The 14,099-nt window shown below is 46.1% G+C and overlaps 1 protein-coding gene across 1 annotated transcript; it reads right to left on the reverse strand.

The window, feature by feature from the left end:
- Window positions 1–7,568: 7,568 nt before the first annotated feature.
- Window positions 7,569–8,848, reverse strand: LOC118488927 (myosin-6-like). The gene is made up of 3 exons (XM_035986359.1): window positions 8,429–8,848; window positions 8,054–8,344; window positions 7,569–7,985 (listed from the first exon to the last, which is right to left on the reverse strand). The coding sequence occupies exons 1-3, from the start codon at window positions 8,846–8,848 to the stop codon at window positions 7,569–7,571; spliced, it is 1,128 nt and encodes a 375-aa protein (XP_035842252.1).
- Window positions 8,849–14,099: the final 5,251 nt, after the last annotated feature.

The following is a 14,099-nucleotide window of genomic DNA, read 5'->3' on the forward strand; positions in this document are numbered from 1 at the left end:
ACGCCCCCGTGTTCACTGGACACGGGGCGTGTTCAGACTCTGTTCTCTTCTCTTTGTCTTGGGAGGTGCCGTTGAGGGTCCGGGCAGTTTACTTTTGTTCCTTTTCTTGTATTTATGGTAGAATTAGTGGTCTTTTTGCTTCTTTTGTGATTTTGAGCTCATTTCATCCTGAAAATACAAAAGGAAGACAAAAACACTCTTTTTCCAACATTAGTACTTAAAAAGGGTTAGTTTTATGCCTTAATTGATGTGTTTTATATGTTGCATTTTACACACATCAACCTTCCTTTATTTACCTTTTCCGGGCTCTTGTTAAAGAAGGTGTGAGTCGACCCGCTTTGGTCTAAACCATCGGTGTGAAATTCATACACTGTAAAGGAGTCCTTCATTGCGAGGTCGATACAGGGACGACTCTCGCCTTCATTTTCGCACGAGGCTCCGACAGATTTGTTGGCCTCGGCATTGTTTATTCCTGAATGTGGCTACATCGAATCTCATTCGTTTCTATTTTTTTTGATGAATATCGCGCCTTCATCATGGATTCTATTTATTTGAGTTTTTGGAGAATTCTCTTTTCTAAAATCCACATACTAAATTTTATACTAAGTCATATAATCATACTAGCATACAAGACTAAATATCAACTGAAGGGGTATGGTCCCAAAAAGTCGCGCAAACCTCAGATCAGGTTGCGCGTGAGACCATACTCCTTAACACAACAAGGTGTTAACAACAACCTTGCGCGGCCTACATCGCTCTACGATTATCCCGCGCGAGGGAATGCACACAACAAACCCAGATATCAGCACTTAACATAAAACAATGGAAGAAATGAGCCACTCGGTAAGGAAGCGCGCGGCTACCTACAGTGGTACACAAGGTACAAGTGGCAGTAAAAGGAGCCAATGAGCGTCTAGCAGGCTCTGGTCAATCGTGCGCCACGATCGCCTGACGAGAAGTACACAAGGACGCCTACATGGCACCAATCAGAGGACGGAGACAACTGTCCCACGATCTCCACTCGTCTGCTGATGACAGAAGGACAACAAGGCCGACAACAATGACACGTGGCTCCAATCAAGGTGCGCCAGCACCAACGAGCATCTAGAAGCCACTAAGCGGTCGACGCCAGTGAGACAAAGAGCATATCCGTTTTGTTGTCCGCTTCTGGCCCAAGGCCCATCAGCCCATAACCCCTCACACCTCTCCGGCTATAAATAGAGACCTTACTTCACAGGTTAAAGATTCTATTCTCTTGGCTCTCACTCTTTACACTTAATTACTCTCAAAGCAGTCGCTTATTCTCACGCCGGAGCCTGGTTAAGAGGGAAACCCCCACATTCCCCTCTTAACGAGTAACGGTGTTCTGTTTTGCAGGTTGATTTACCAGTCGGAGCTCAAATACCTCAAAGAAGATTAACCTCTATGATAGGAACATAAACCCTTCTAATTAATACCCTAATTAGATCACTGTTTCTTCATTGGCGCCCACCGATTTTTTCTATAACCACCCTCATCTTCTTTTATTTGAGCTTTTGACATCTTTTCCTTCGACTATGACTGGTCAAGGAATCATCCCAGAGTTCGGTTTCGGAACCAACTCTAACACGGCGTTGGGTGTAGGAGTCCAAACCTTCCAAGCCCAACAAATCGAAGAAATCGGCGAAGTCGAAATCAACAATACTGGGGGTCCGCGCGGGAGCTTCACCCGTATCACACAAGTGGTCACCCCAGGAAACGGAGAAGGACCTTCGAACACAGCGCCACCTCAAAATGTATCTGCATTACTTGGCTTACCAGAAGGCGAAACCCCAGCCTCGTGGTATGCCAAGAACATCGCCACTATCAATGCAGCATACCAATCGCTCATCGCGCAGCAAGCAGTTTTGACGGCAGAACCGTCCTTGGTCACCCCTCCGAGTCAGGGGGTGCGCCAAATGCCACCACCAGCCAATATACAAGGCAGAACCAACAGGCCTCCCCCTACAAGACGTTTAAGCGTACAAGACACGCGCGATACAAGAGGGGAAACGGATAGTTACTACGAATATCCGTCGAACCTTCAACGAGGCCCTGTTCACAGCCGGCTCACGCCGCGCAACATGAACAATGAATGGGAAGAAACCGACCCATATGATCCTACATGGGAAGGTGATGAAGAATCATCAGTCTTTAATCGTTTACCAAAAAACCATGAGTACTATAAGCCAAGACAACACATTGGCTATACAGAAGAAGCTGAACGAGATTTCCGCCTGGCATACAGACCAGCGGAAGCTGCGGAACACTCCAAGTTTATCCCGAAAATCGCACTCGCACCGCTCTCACGAGAGAAGCTACCCCCAACCGTTGGGAAATTCAATGGGTTGACTGACCCAGACGATCACGTCAGAACATTCACGAGTGTAGGCTGCATGGGAGGTTGGAACATGCCCATGTGGTGCCACCTGTTCATTCAAACTCTTACCGGAGCGGCTCGCGCCTGGTTTGACAGCCTTCCGCCCGGAAAGATTAAGTCATGGACAGATTTCAAGACGCAATTCTTAAGCTACTTTAGCCAACAACGTCGCTACCAACGCGACACAGCCGAAGTAGAAGATATTTGGAGAAGAGATGGTGAAGGTCTGGAGGACTTCATCACGCGTTTTAACAAAGAGTGCCTGGAAATAGGCGGCGTCAGTGAGCAACTCATGCGCTGTCACTTCAAAAAGGCTATACGCTGCGATAGTCTCATTAGAACCATCACAGGCAAAGATGGAATGCCGAAGGAGTGGGATAAACTGATGGAAGCCGCAAAAATCGTCGCGCAAACTGAGGAGTCCCTTGCTGGTGGAAAGGGCTACTACCCAGAAGATCGATTTTCAAGAGGAAGTACGCGCGACAACAACAACAAGCGCAACAAGTACAAGAGCCATGACTGGAAGTCTGAGAGACCCAGAGGCCGTGACGACAGGCCACGTTACAGAGAAGATGCGCGAGAAACGATTGACCGAATCGGTTACAAGAAAGCAGTCAGAGACGACAATCGTGACAAACACTGGACTCCGCTCATAAAAACTCCAAAGGAGGTATTGATGACGGAGAATGTCGATTTCAAGGCGCCAAGGCCAATGACAAACAAGAAAGGGCAAGACCCTAACTTGTACTGCGATTTTCACAAAGATTCAGGGCACTTAACCGACGATTGTTACAGCTTGCGCCAAGAAATCGAGAGAGCGCTCAAAAGCGGCAAACTAAGCCATTTAGTGAAGAATGTACGCAAGGAAACCCGTCAACTCCAGCGCCATGATGAAGGTAACCACAAAAAGGTCCGTCGACTAGAGACTCACATGGTCAACGGACCCAGGTACAGCGCGAAAGAGAAAGGCAAACGCCCTTATGAACCTTCGTGGCAAGAGCAGCAAGTTGTATTTCCAGTAGTGCGCGGCGGACCTCGCGCCACACGTCCTGTGGTCATCACCGGCATAATCGGGCATTATGAAACTGACTACATATTCATAGACCCGGGAAGTACTGCTGACATCATTTATGAACAATGTTTCAATCAGCTGGATGAAGAGGATAAAGCGCGACTCGAACCTGTCGATTATCCTTTGTCTGGATTTTGCAACGAGATGGTTTTTCCTCTCGGACAGATCAGTTTCCCCGTCACGCTCTCTGACGGGAAACACTCAAGAACAACAAATGTGAACTTTATGGTAATGCCAGTGAAATCGAGGCATGATGTGCTTCTTGGGAGGGAAACACAAGGCGAGCTAAACATGGTGACGTCAACGCCTCATTCTGCAATAGGTTTCCCAACCAAAACAGGAGTCGCAATCATATACGCCAAGAAAGAAGTAATGTCAACTGAAGAGCTGCGCCCAACAAAGGCGGCAAAGGTCTCCACGACTGAGCCGGAGAAATGGGTTTTAAACCGAAAATACCCCGAGCAGACCGTGACAATTGGCCACGCCATTTCGTCGGACATCAGAACACGTCTGAAGCAACTGCTGTTTCGAAACATGGATATATTTGCCTGGACGCCGGCAGACATGACCGGTGTCCCGCGCAACATCACCGAGCATTGCTTAAACACATACCCATCTGTCGAGCCAAAGGTCCAAAGAAGGCGCAGCCTAGGGGCAGACAAGACAAAAGCAATGAACGAGCAGGTATGTGAGCTGCTCAAAGCCGGGATCTTGCGAGAGGTAAGATATCAGAGTTGGGTGGCGAACCCTGTGATGGTCGAAAAATCAAATGGCGGATGGCGCATGTGCGTAGACTACACTGATCTCAACAAGGCGTGCCCAAAGGATTGCTATTCCTTGCCTGAGATCGATAAAAAAATAGATTCTCTCGCGCCATACCGATGGAAGTGCTTTCTGGATTGCTATAAAGGATACCATCAAGTGCAGATGAAGCTAGAAGATGAAGACAAGACAGCATTCAGAACAGATCTTGGAATCTTCTGCTACACAAAGATGCCTTTTGGTCTGAAGAATGCAGGCGCGACATATCAACGCTTGATGGACAAAACCTTCGCAGGTGACATCGGAAAGCACATTGAGGTTTATATCGATGATCTAGTGGTGAAAAGTCCCGAGGAGGACCAAATGTTAAAAGACATCGAAAAAACGTTCAACTCATTGCGCAGCGTAAATATGAAGCTAAATCCAGCCAAGTGTTCCTTTGGCATGGAAGAAGGGAAGTTTCTGGGCTTCATTGTCACAAACGGCGGTTTCAAGATGAATCCAGAGAAGGTACAAGCTATAGAACGAATGCCCTCACCGAGAAACATCAAGGAAATGCAACGACTAGCCGGCCGGCTGGCCGCGCTAAATCGTTTTCTCTCCAATCACGCCGCAAAGTCGTATCCCTTCATCAGTACACTGCGCAACTGTGTAAAGAAGCAAGAGTTCAAGTGGACACCGGAGGCAGAGACAGCTTTTCAACAAATGAAAGCTTGTCTGATTGAACTGCCCACCCTTACGGCGCCATTTGAGAAAGAACCCCTTGTACTATACTTGTCATCCTCGGATAAGGCAGTAGGGTCCGTGTTGCTAGTGGACAGAAACGGAATTCAAACCCCGATTTATTATGTAAGCAGGGTACTCACAGACCCAGAGACAAGATATTCCACGATGGAAAAGCTAGTGCTTGCGCTACTTCATGCCTCCAGGAGGCTGCGCCGATACTTCACCGGGCATGTGATAACCGTGCTGACAAACTTCCACATCGGAACCATACTACAGAAGCCTGAGACGTCAGGCAGATTGGCGAAGTGGGCCATTGAGCTGGGAGGCCACAACATCTTGTATAGGCCACGCCCAGCAATCAAAGGTCAGGTTCTAGCCGACTTCATCACAGAAGTGCCGGCTGATAAAATCAAAGAATGCGAGATGATAGAGACTCCCAAAGAAGATACAGAGGAAACTTGGATGCTTTACACCGACGGGGCATCAAATGAAGATGGCGCGGGAGCAGGTTTGCGCCTAGTAAGCCCCGAGAATCACGAGTTTACTTACGCCATTAAGTTGGATTTCAAAAACACCAACAACGAGGCTGAGTACGAAGCATTCCTGGCAGGCCTACGCCTCGCCATCAAGATGGGAGCAAAGAACTTGCGCGCGCATGTTGACTCACTCCTGATAGCAAGTCAAGTAAACGGCATATACGACGCAAAAGGAGAAGTCATGGCCTTGTATCTGGAACAAGCGAAGGAATTGCTACAGCAATTCAAATCCCACAAAGTTATACACATTAATCGCTCAGAAAACAAGCCTGCCGATGCTTTGAGCAAGCTTGCCTCGACTTCCTTTCAACATCTCGCCAAGGATGTAAGGATAGAGGTACTCAAGAACCCATCGGTATTGCTGCGCCAAGTTAACGTAATCGAAGCAGGGCAGCCATCGTGGATGACCCCCATCATCCAATACTTGCAAGAAGGGGTGCTTCCCGAAAACAAAGCGGAAGCAAGAAAGATCCAAAACAAAGCCCTACAGTACGAAATGAACAACGGTATCTTGTACCGAAAATCCTTCCTGGGACCACTACTGCGCTGCGTGGACCCCCAGGATGCGAATTATCTGATAAGGGAAATCCATGAGGGGATTTGCGGCATCCACTCCAGGCCACGGATGGTAGTCGCGAAAATCATGAGCGCTGGTTACTACTGGCCGGGTATGCATGTTGACGCGATGAAGGAGATCCGCAAGTGTGACTCTTGCCAGAGGCACTCTCCAAAAACGCTGCGCCCTAAAAATGATCTTATCCCCGTGTCCACCGCATGGCCTTTTCAACAATGGGGAATTGACATGGTGGGACCCTTCCCGGATGCTCCCGGCGCCGTAAAGTTCATCATAGTAGCTGTCGACTACTTCACAAAGTGGGTAGAAGCCAAAGCCCTTGCATCCACCACAGCTATGATTGTGCGCAAGTTCATATGGGAGCATATCATATGCAGATTTGGCCTTCCGCTCAAGATCGTGACAGACAATGGCACCAACTTTGCTTCGGACGATCTTAAGAGCTGGATGAAGGAGATGAACATTGAACACACTTTCACCTCCGTTGCCCACCCACAAGGCAACGGACAAGTGGAAAGTGTGAACAAATGCATCGTCGAAGGGATAAAGGCCAGATTAGGAACAAGGCGGCGCGGATGGGTCGATGAGCTCCCAAGCATTTTATGGGCTCATCGGACCATGCCAAAGACGAGTACCGGCGAGACCCCTTTCAGCCTGGTCTATGGCTCGGAGGCGGTAATCCCGGCGGAGATTGGCCTGCCCTCGCCACGCATGACAACGGTCAACACAGTTGACAATGAAGCGGAAAGGCGCCTAGACTTGGACCTGTTAGAAGAAAGACGCGAAATCGCGAGAATCAGAGAGGCCAAGTACAAAACACAGCTGGAAAGGTACTACAACACAAGGGTTCGCATTTGTACTTTCAATCCAGGGGAATACGTCTTTCGCGACAACGAAGCATCAAATGCGGAACGCCCAGGGAAATTGGCACCTAAGTGGGAAGGCCCATATCTGATTCATGAAGTCCTGGGCAAAGGGGCCTACAAATTGCGCACCCTAGATGGCCACATCTTACCAAGAACTTGGAATGCGCAACAATTGCGCAAATGTTACATGTAATCTATTTCGGCCTTGCGCCATCTTTCAATTCAATATGCCGGCTACAAGCCATTAGCAATTATGTACGAAGGCCTAAGCGCCCATTTCTGACTTGAATGAAAACATACGACATGTTTCTCTATTACATTTTTTCGTTACAAATGCATGCTAAACTTTTGATTAGCGCGAAAACACTCCAGCATTTCAGGGTTGTTCAAACCACCTCCAAGGTCCTCTACGAACAAAGCGCGAGACCGGGTGGATACCTTAGATACTTAAAAAACTCTTCCATTTATTCGAACTAATTTAACATAAAGTTTTTATAGCAATGCAATAATTGCAACGGAAAAAACCAAAATGTTTCATTTCATTTAAAACTTGCGCAAATGCGCAGCATTGTACATAGTGTGAAGAAATTACAAAGGCACAAATGCCTATCATCCACCTATTCAACAAACTATCCTATTCATCGCGGCGATCATCACCATCATCATCGTCTCCGTCGTCTTCACCATCATCGTCATTGCCATCATCATCACCGTCGTCACCGGCGGGCTCTTCGTCGGACAACTCGACGGTAACTGGTGGATCGAGGATTGCCTTAAGACGCTGGCACCAGTCGTCTTTCTTTAACGATTCGACAACCAACTCCATGATAGGCAAGGAGAGGTTGTCATAGGAATTTTCAGCACTTGCCAGCGCAGCATCGGCATGTTCTGTCACTGAGCAATGACTTGTGTCAAATTCTTGCCCAAGCATTTGCTCAACATGATCAGCACACTCCAGGTAGCCTCCCCGATGACCCACCGCACGCGCCGCATCTGTCAGAGCCGCTACGGCGCGATCTAGCTCGTTCGCATTTAGGATGGAGTTGGCAACCTTCAACAAAAGATAAGCATTAAAGAAAACTCTTAAAACAGTTTAAGAAAAAAGCATAAGGCACTTACCAACACTACTCCACGAGTGCGCATCCACTCCGTTTCTGAGACAAGTGTATCGACGATACCTTGAGCCTCAGAGTAGTTTGTCTGGGCCACATTAAGCGCAGCAGTGCTGACAGCACGCGCCTCCTCAGCATCAGCAGCCTTGACCTTCTCAGCCTCAAGGTCAATCTCCAAAGACTCGCATCTGTCGATTTGCTCATTCAAGCGACGTTTGAGTTCCGCAATCTCAACGTCCTTGGCGTGGAGATCCTTGTCCTTGTTGGACAATTGCACCTTGGCTTCAGTCAGCTCAACCTAAAAATTGGCAAACGCCTTGAGAATTGACTTAAAGAAATCTCATAAACAAAAAAGGGAAGAGCGAAAGTCAGTAGAACTAACCTCCATCTGCTGCTTGGCAGCTCTTTCACCCTGCGCTTCCTCCACCTTTGAGGTCAAGTCCGCAACTTTAGCCTCAAGATCAACGATCTTCTGTCGTAGCGCATAAGCACGATCGTTGTCTTGGGCGCATATACGCTTAAACTCGGCCTTCTCCTTGGCCAGTTGCTCCTCAACATTGTGGAGTTTTTTCTGCAGCCCCTCGCGGCCCCACTCTTCAGCCTTCTTGTCAGCCTCGAACTTGGCTCTCTCCTCACCAAACGCGGTTTTAGATTTTTCGAATTCAGCAATACGTTTCAGCATACGCTCGCGATAAGCCTCCCAGTCGGCACGCTCCCTAACCATCGTTCGCCATTCGCGAACTATTTGATGGTTGGCAGCACGAGCGTTGGCCTCACCAAGAATATAAGTACGATACAACATTTCGTGAGGTTTCGCTCTTTGCCGATGGACTTCAGCAGGTGTAAAGGAGTTCAGGAACCACTCGCGCGCAGGGCTGAACTCGATGAAAGTATCTTTCTGTTTTAAACTCCAGGGGGCCTAATGAGGAGCGTCCCCACGCTCTTCTTCGGTGTAAGTTTTGTAGTAAATGTCCCCAACGGTGTCCTTCGCACCTATCACATTGGGGTTATAACCCCCAGCTCCACCAGAGCTCGCGCCGCTTGAGGAGAAGCGGCTGGAACCCTTGGAAGTAGTAACAGGACCAGTGTTGGTTGGTTTGGTGACCTCAGGGCCTGGAGGTTTAAGAGGCTGATCCATAGCCTTTTTCGCCGATAGCTCCTTCTCCAAGGCCTGCTTCCTCGCCACTTCAGCCAACCTCTCCTGCTCCGCCCTCTGCTTCCTCTCCTCCTCCTCCTTTTTCTTTCTCTCCTCCTCTACCTTCTTCCTCTCTTCTTCTTTCTTTCTCTTCTCCTCCACAACTCTCTTCTTCTCCTCCTCTCTCTTCCGGTCCTCCTCCACCTTTCGCTGCGCCTCAGCAGCCTTCGCGGCATCCTGAGCCGCAGTGTCAGTGGACTTAACGGTAATCTTGGGCCTCTTTACCCCGGCCTCACTAAACGTGACACCCTTCTCAGGGGTCTTCTTCTTGATTTCTGAAAAATAAAGCAAGAGCATCTGAGTAAAGAGAAAAGTATTAAGAAGAGAAGCGAAGAACTTACCAGGAGAAAATTTGTATAACGAGCGCAGCTTGCTCGTTTTCCCAACAACGGGAATCACAGCAGACGTAGGGGCGGAAGCCACACCAGTCGTGGCTTCGCTCCTACCCCTCTTCCGCCCAATAAGCCGGGCACCAGCATCTTCCTCTTCTACTTCTTCATCCTCTGGGAAAGACGGAGTCGCGCCAGCTTCAGGGTTGCGAGAACCCGCGCTCCCCGAACTCTTCGACCCACCAGCACCAGTTTTCCCCTTAGCTGCATGTGATAAACCTTCATATGAGTCACTGATTATCACATAGTCGCCTAAATCACGTTGACGAAGGCGAAGAGTACCTTTGACAGCAGCAGATGTTGCGCGACTAGGGCCGGTGCCCTTACTGGTCACCTCAGGCTCCACCTTCTTCTTCTTCTTCACCGGCTTTTTCTTCTTCTCCTCGGGGTCAATCCCCAGGTCGCGCAACACACCTGCAAAGATTTCAGACCAAAAGCTTAGCTCGCCGTTGGAAGAACCTACAGACTCCTCGCTGGAAAGATAGAAAGTTTCTTTCCCAGCGAGAGTCACAGAGCGCAATGGACGAGGTTTTGGGTATTGCGCACCTTCAGTAGCAGTTGGCGGCGAAGCGAAAGCATCAGCAGCTGGAAACATGAAGTTTCCTTTAATCTGGTCATACCAGCTTTCTTCATCATCGCGCACTGGGCGAACGCCCATGGAGCCACCAAACGTGGAGAAGGCAGCTTGATAGAGTTGCGCTTCTACACACAAAAATAAGTAAGTAACAAGGTAAAGCGAATACACTTAGAAAAGGAACAAAGAAAAGTCTAACCTTGATCACCGATCTTCAAGACCGGAACCTCCTTGCTGCTAGGTGACCACTGGTCACTCATCTTAGCAGCAACCAAAACACTTTCCCCAAACACCCGGTTAGGGGTTGGGGTTAGCTGCTGGTACCACTGAGCAGTCTTCGGGATCGGGAGATCTTCCTTGGGTATGGCCTCAGTCCATTCCCTAAAAGGCATAGCGATTGGCAAAACTTCTTCCCTGATGAAGAAGAACTTGGGTTTCCAATCGTGGAAACTCTTAGGAGGATTCAGCAGAATCTTCTTCGCCGCACCTCGGCTCGCAAACGAGAAGAACCCCATCGTTCTCTGCAACTGGTAGAAAGCACGAAACTTATCTACCGATGGCTCAATGCCATGAGACCGGCACAGGAATTCGAAGTGCCGCACCCTCACCATCCCGGGTGGGCTCATCTGGGATATATGGAAGTTATAGTAAGAGAGAATACTGCCCAGAAAATTGGTCGCCGGCAGTCGGAAGTTCCCTTGAAGAAAAAAGTCTTCATAAAGGGTGATATAACCGGGTGGTGCATCAGCCGCGGTCTGGCCCTGAGCCGGATACCGGGCATCCCACTCCGGTGGGAATCTAAAACTACGAACAATCTGTTCGAATAGACCTAAGTCCCATCTAAGGACAGGAACCGGCCCCTCCTCATTAACAGGAGCCCCTTGGTGTTCTTCACTCATGTTTTTAAGAAGATCTGGAAAAAAGGCTTGAAGAAAGTTTGAAGATTTGAAGAAATCTTGAAGAAGACGAAGAACACTTTGAAGATTCAAAGAGTTTTGAGAGAAAAGTGGAGAAGAAACGAAGAGAAGTGAGAATCTCTCACCTTCTCTTCGGATATATATACCCATCGCATTTAATGCGATGGGTAACCGTGCCGCGTTCGCCGCTAGGCTAACCAACGGGAGGTTGCCACGTCAAGCGGAAAACCAGGGGTGACGGTTACCACGCGCGCGTGGGCCTCACTCTCCTGACATGAAGTGCAACCGCCGCAGGCGGCATGATGACACCCATGCCAGGGGTCAACTCAAACGTCGCCCTCAGCGACTTATCTCACCAACCTGTCAGAAGTTCAAATTTCGAAGTTTCCCGCCATAAAACGTGCAAGTAACTTCATGCAGAAGTCACATGAGTCGCGCCAGATATACGTAACCTACTATAACCTCGCGCGCTTAAAAGGCCAAACAAGAAATCACTCGACACCTGCCTAGTACCTGCGCATTGAAAACAACAGTTTTTCAACGTCCGCCATACAAGTCAGGATCAAAGGAACCATTTCCCCTACTCTTATTTTTTATTAAGTCCAGAGCTCCAACCACTTGCGTTGCGCATGGTGCAGCACTGGACTGGGGGGACTTGAAGGGGTATGGTCCCAAAAAGTCGCGCAAACCTCAGATCAGGTTGCGCGTGAGACCATACTCCTTAACACAACAAGGTGTTAACAACAACCTTGCGCGGCCTACATCGCTCTACGATTATCCCGCGCGAGGGAATGCACACAACAAACCCAGATATCAGCACTTAACATAAAACAATGGAAGAAATGAGCCACTCGGTAAGGAAGCGCGCGGCTACCTACAGTGGTACACAAGGTACAAGTGGCAGTAAAAGGAGCCAATGAGCGTCTAGCAGGCTCTGGTCAATCGTGTGCCACGATCGCCTGACGAGAAGTACACAAGGACGCCTACATGGCACCAATCAGAGGACGGAGACAACTGTCCCACGATCTCCACTCGTCTGCTGATGACAGAAGGACAACAAGGCCGACAACAATGACACGTGGCTCCAATCAAGGTGCGCCAGCACCAACGAGCATCTAGAAGCCACTAAGCGGTCGACGCCAGTGAGACAAAGAGCATATCCGTTTTGTTGTCCGCTTCTGGCCCAAGGCCCATCAGCCCATAACCCCTCACACCTCTCCGGCTATAAATAGAGACCTTACTTCACAGGTTAAAGATTCTATTCTCTTGGCTCTCACTCTTTACACTTAATTACTCTCAAAGCAGTCGCTTATTCTCACGCCGGAGCCTGGTTAAGAGGGAAACCCCCACATTCCCCTCTTAACGAGTAACGGTGTTCTGTTTTGCAGGTTGATTTACCAGTTGGAGCTCAAATACCTCAAAGAAGATTAACCTCTATGATAGGAACATAAACCCTTCTAATTAATACCCTAATTAGATCACTGTTTCTTCATCAACCTAAAGTTTCCACTAGCGTAACCATATCACCGAAGTGAATAAGACCATAAATATTAAATACTTAACAATGACCTAACAAACAGGGCGGTGTACTAATCCTACAGCGCTATACATGTTAAAGGAGACTTTTTAGAGTTAATGATAGATAGCATGCATAAGATTTGTCCTAGTATGTATAAACAAGTAGCATAACAAGTAAGAATATTTAAGGATTGAGTGTTTACTTAAGATTGATTGTATGTGTGATTAGTGTTCAAAGCGTAAAATGGGTCAAGTATGAATTCACGATTTGCGTAGATTTTCACGAAAGAGAGTAATCAGTTTTGAAGGATAGAGTCACCAAAGTTTACCCTAATGGTAAACAAAGGTGTAAGAGTATGAAGATTTTAGGATTGTAAATGAAAAACTTATAAGTATGAAAATACATAAAATATATCTTGCCTAGATACTTATTTGAACACTTATAAAGTTAAACAAATCATGTTCGTTTCAGCTAGTGTGGTTGGATTCATGTTGCTTACATGTTTAAACATTTATATTCGTATTAGGTTGAACTCATCAACCCGCTTTAATATCATGATATATATGTATGTTCATGTGTTTTTAATATAAAAAATGTAATTATATATTATATATATATATTGTTGTTGAGCAACGATGAATAGTAACTTTAAATTTATAATAATTTATAGTTTTTTTTAATATTTTATTATTTTAATATACTACATTATTATGATATTTACTTTTAACATACTTTTTTTTTTCTAACAACATTTTCTTTTATCGTTTACTTTTTAATTTTTATAATTCCTTTTCCTGTTTTTTTCAAAAGATACTATCTTAATCAACTAATTTAATATTTCTTTAATAACTTTCGTACCCTAATTTTTTAATAAAAACTTAAGTATGCTTATTTTCCCCCTGGACATTCCGATATAAGTATTGTTAAAAATGAAGTTGTATTCAGAATAGAGTATTTATTTTGTATCGTTTTTTACTATACGTAAACTAAACCGATTCCGCTGGTTTGGCTTTTGAAACAACATGCTATATTTTCAAATAACGTTTGTTCAACATTATCATTTGTTCTGTTTCGCCGCAACGCACGACATCAATAAAACCTAGTTATGATTTATGAATCTTCCTATACTAATAAATAAAAATCTTTTTTGGACACTTTTCACTTTATGGTGCCTTCTCATCTTATTTTCCTATTTATCTTTCATATAAAATAATAATAATAATAATAATAATAATAATAATAATAATAATTTTAAACAATAAGTTAACTATATCAAATTTAGATAAGAATAAAAAAATATTTTTTTATATAATTATAAAATAAGTTAACTAAATCAAATTTAGATAAGAACAAAAAAATATTTTTTATATAATTATAAAATTATATCTGTATGAATTTAGATAAGAATAAAAGAAAAAAAAATTATTTTTTCTGTATAATCATTAAATTATATCCGTAT

This window comes from Helianthus annuus, chromosome 17 (genome assembly GCF_002127325.2).
Source record: "Helianthus annuus cultivar XRQ/B chromosome 17, HanXRQr2.0-SUNRISE, whole genome shotgun sequence".
Classification (NCBI taxonomy): Eukaryota; Viridiplantae; Streptophyta; class Magnoliopsida; order Asterales; family Asteraceae; genus Helianthus; species Helianthus annuus.

Bases quoted from the DNA above. Each gene is read 5' to 3' on its own strand.
- LOC118488927 (XM_035986359.1), bottom strand. From the start codon at position 8,848: ATGTTGTATCGTACTTATATTCTTGGTGAGGCCAACGCTCGTGCTGCC. The intron at 8,345-8,428 runs GTTAGTTCTACT...GCCAATTTTTAG, and splicing joins CTGCCAAGCAGCAGATGGAG to GTTGAGCTGACTGAAGCCAA. The intron at 7,986-8,053 runs GTAAGTGCCTTA...CTTTTGTTGAAG, and splicing joins GCACTCGTGGAGTAGTGTTG to GTTGCCAACTCCATCCTAAA.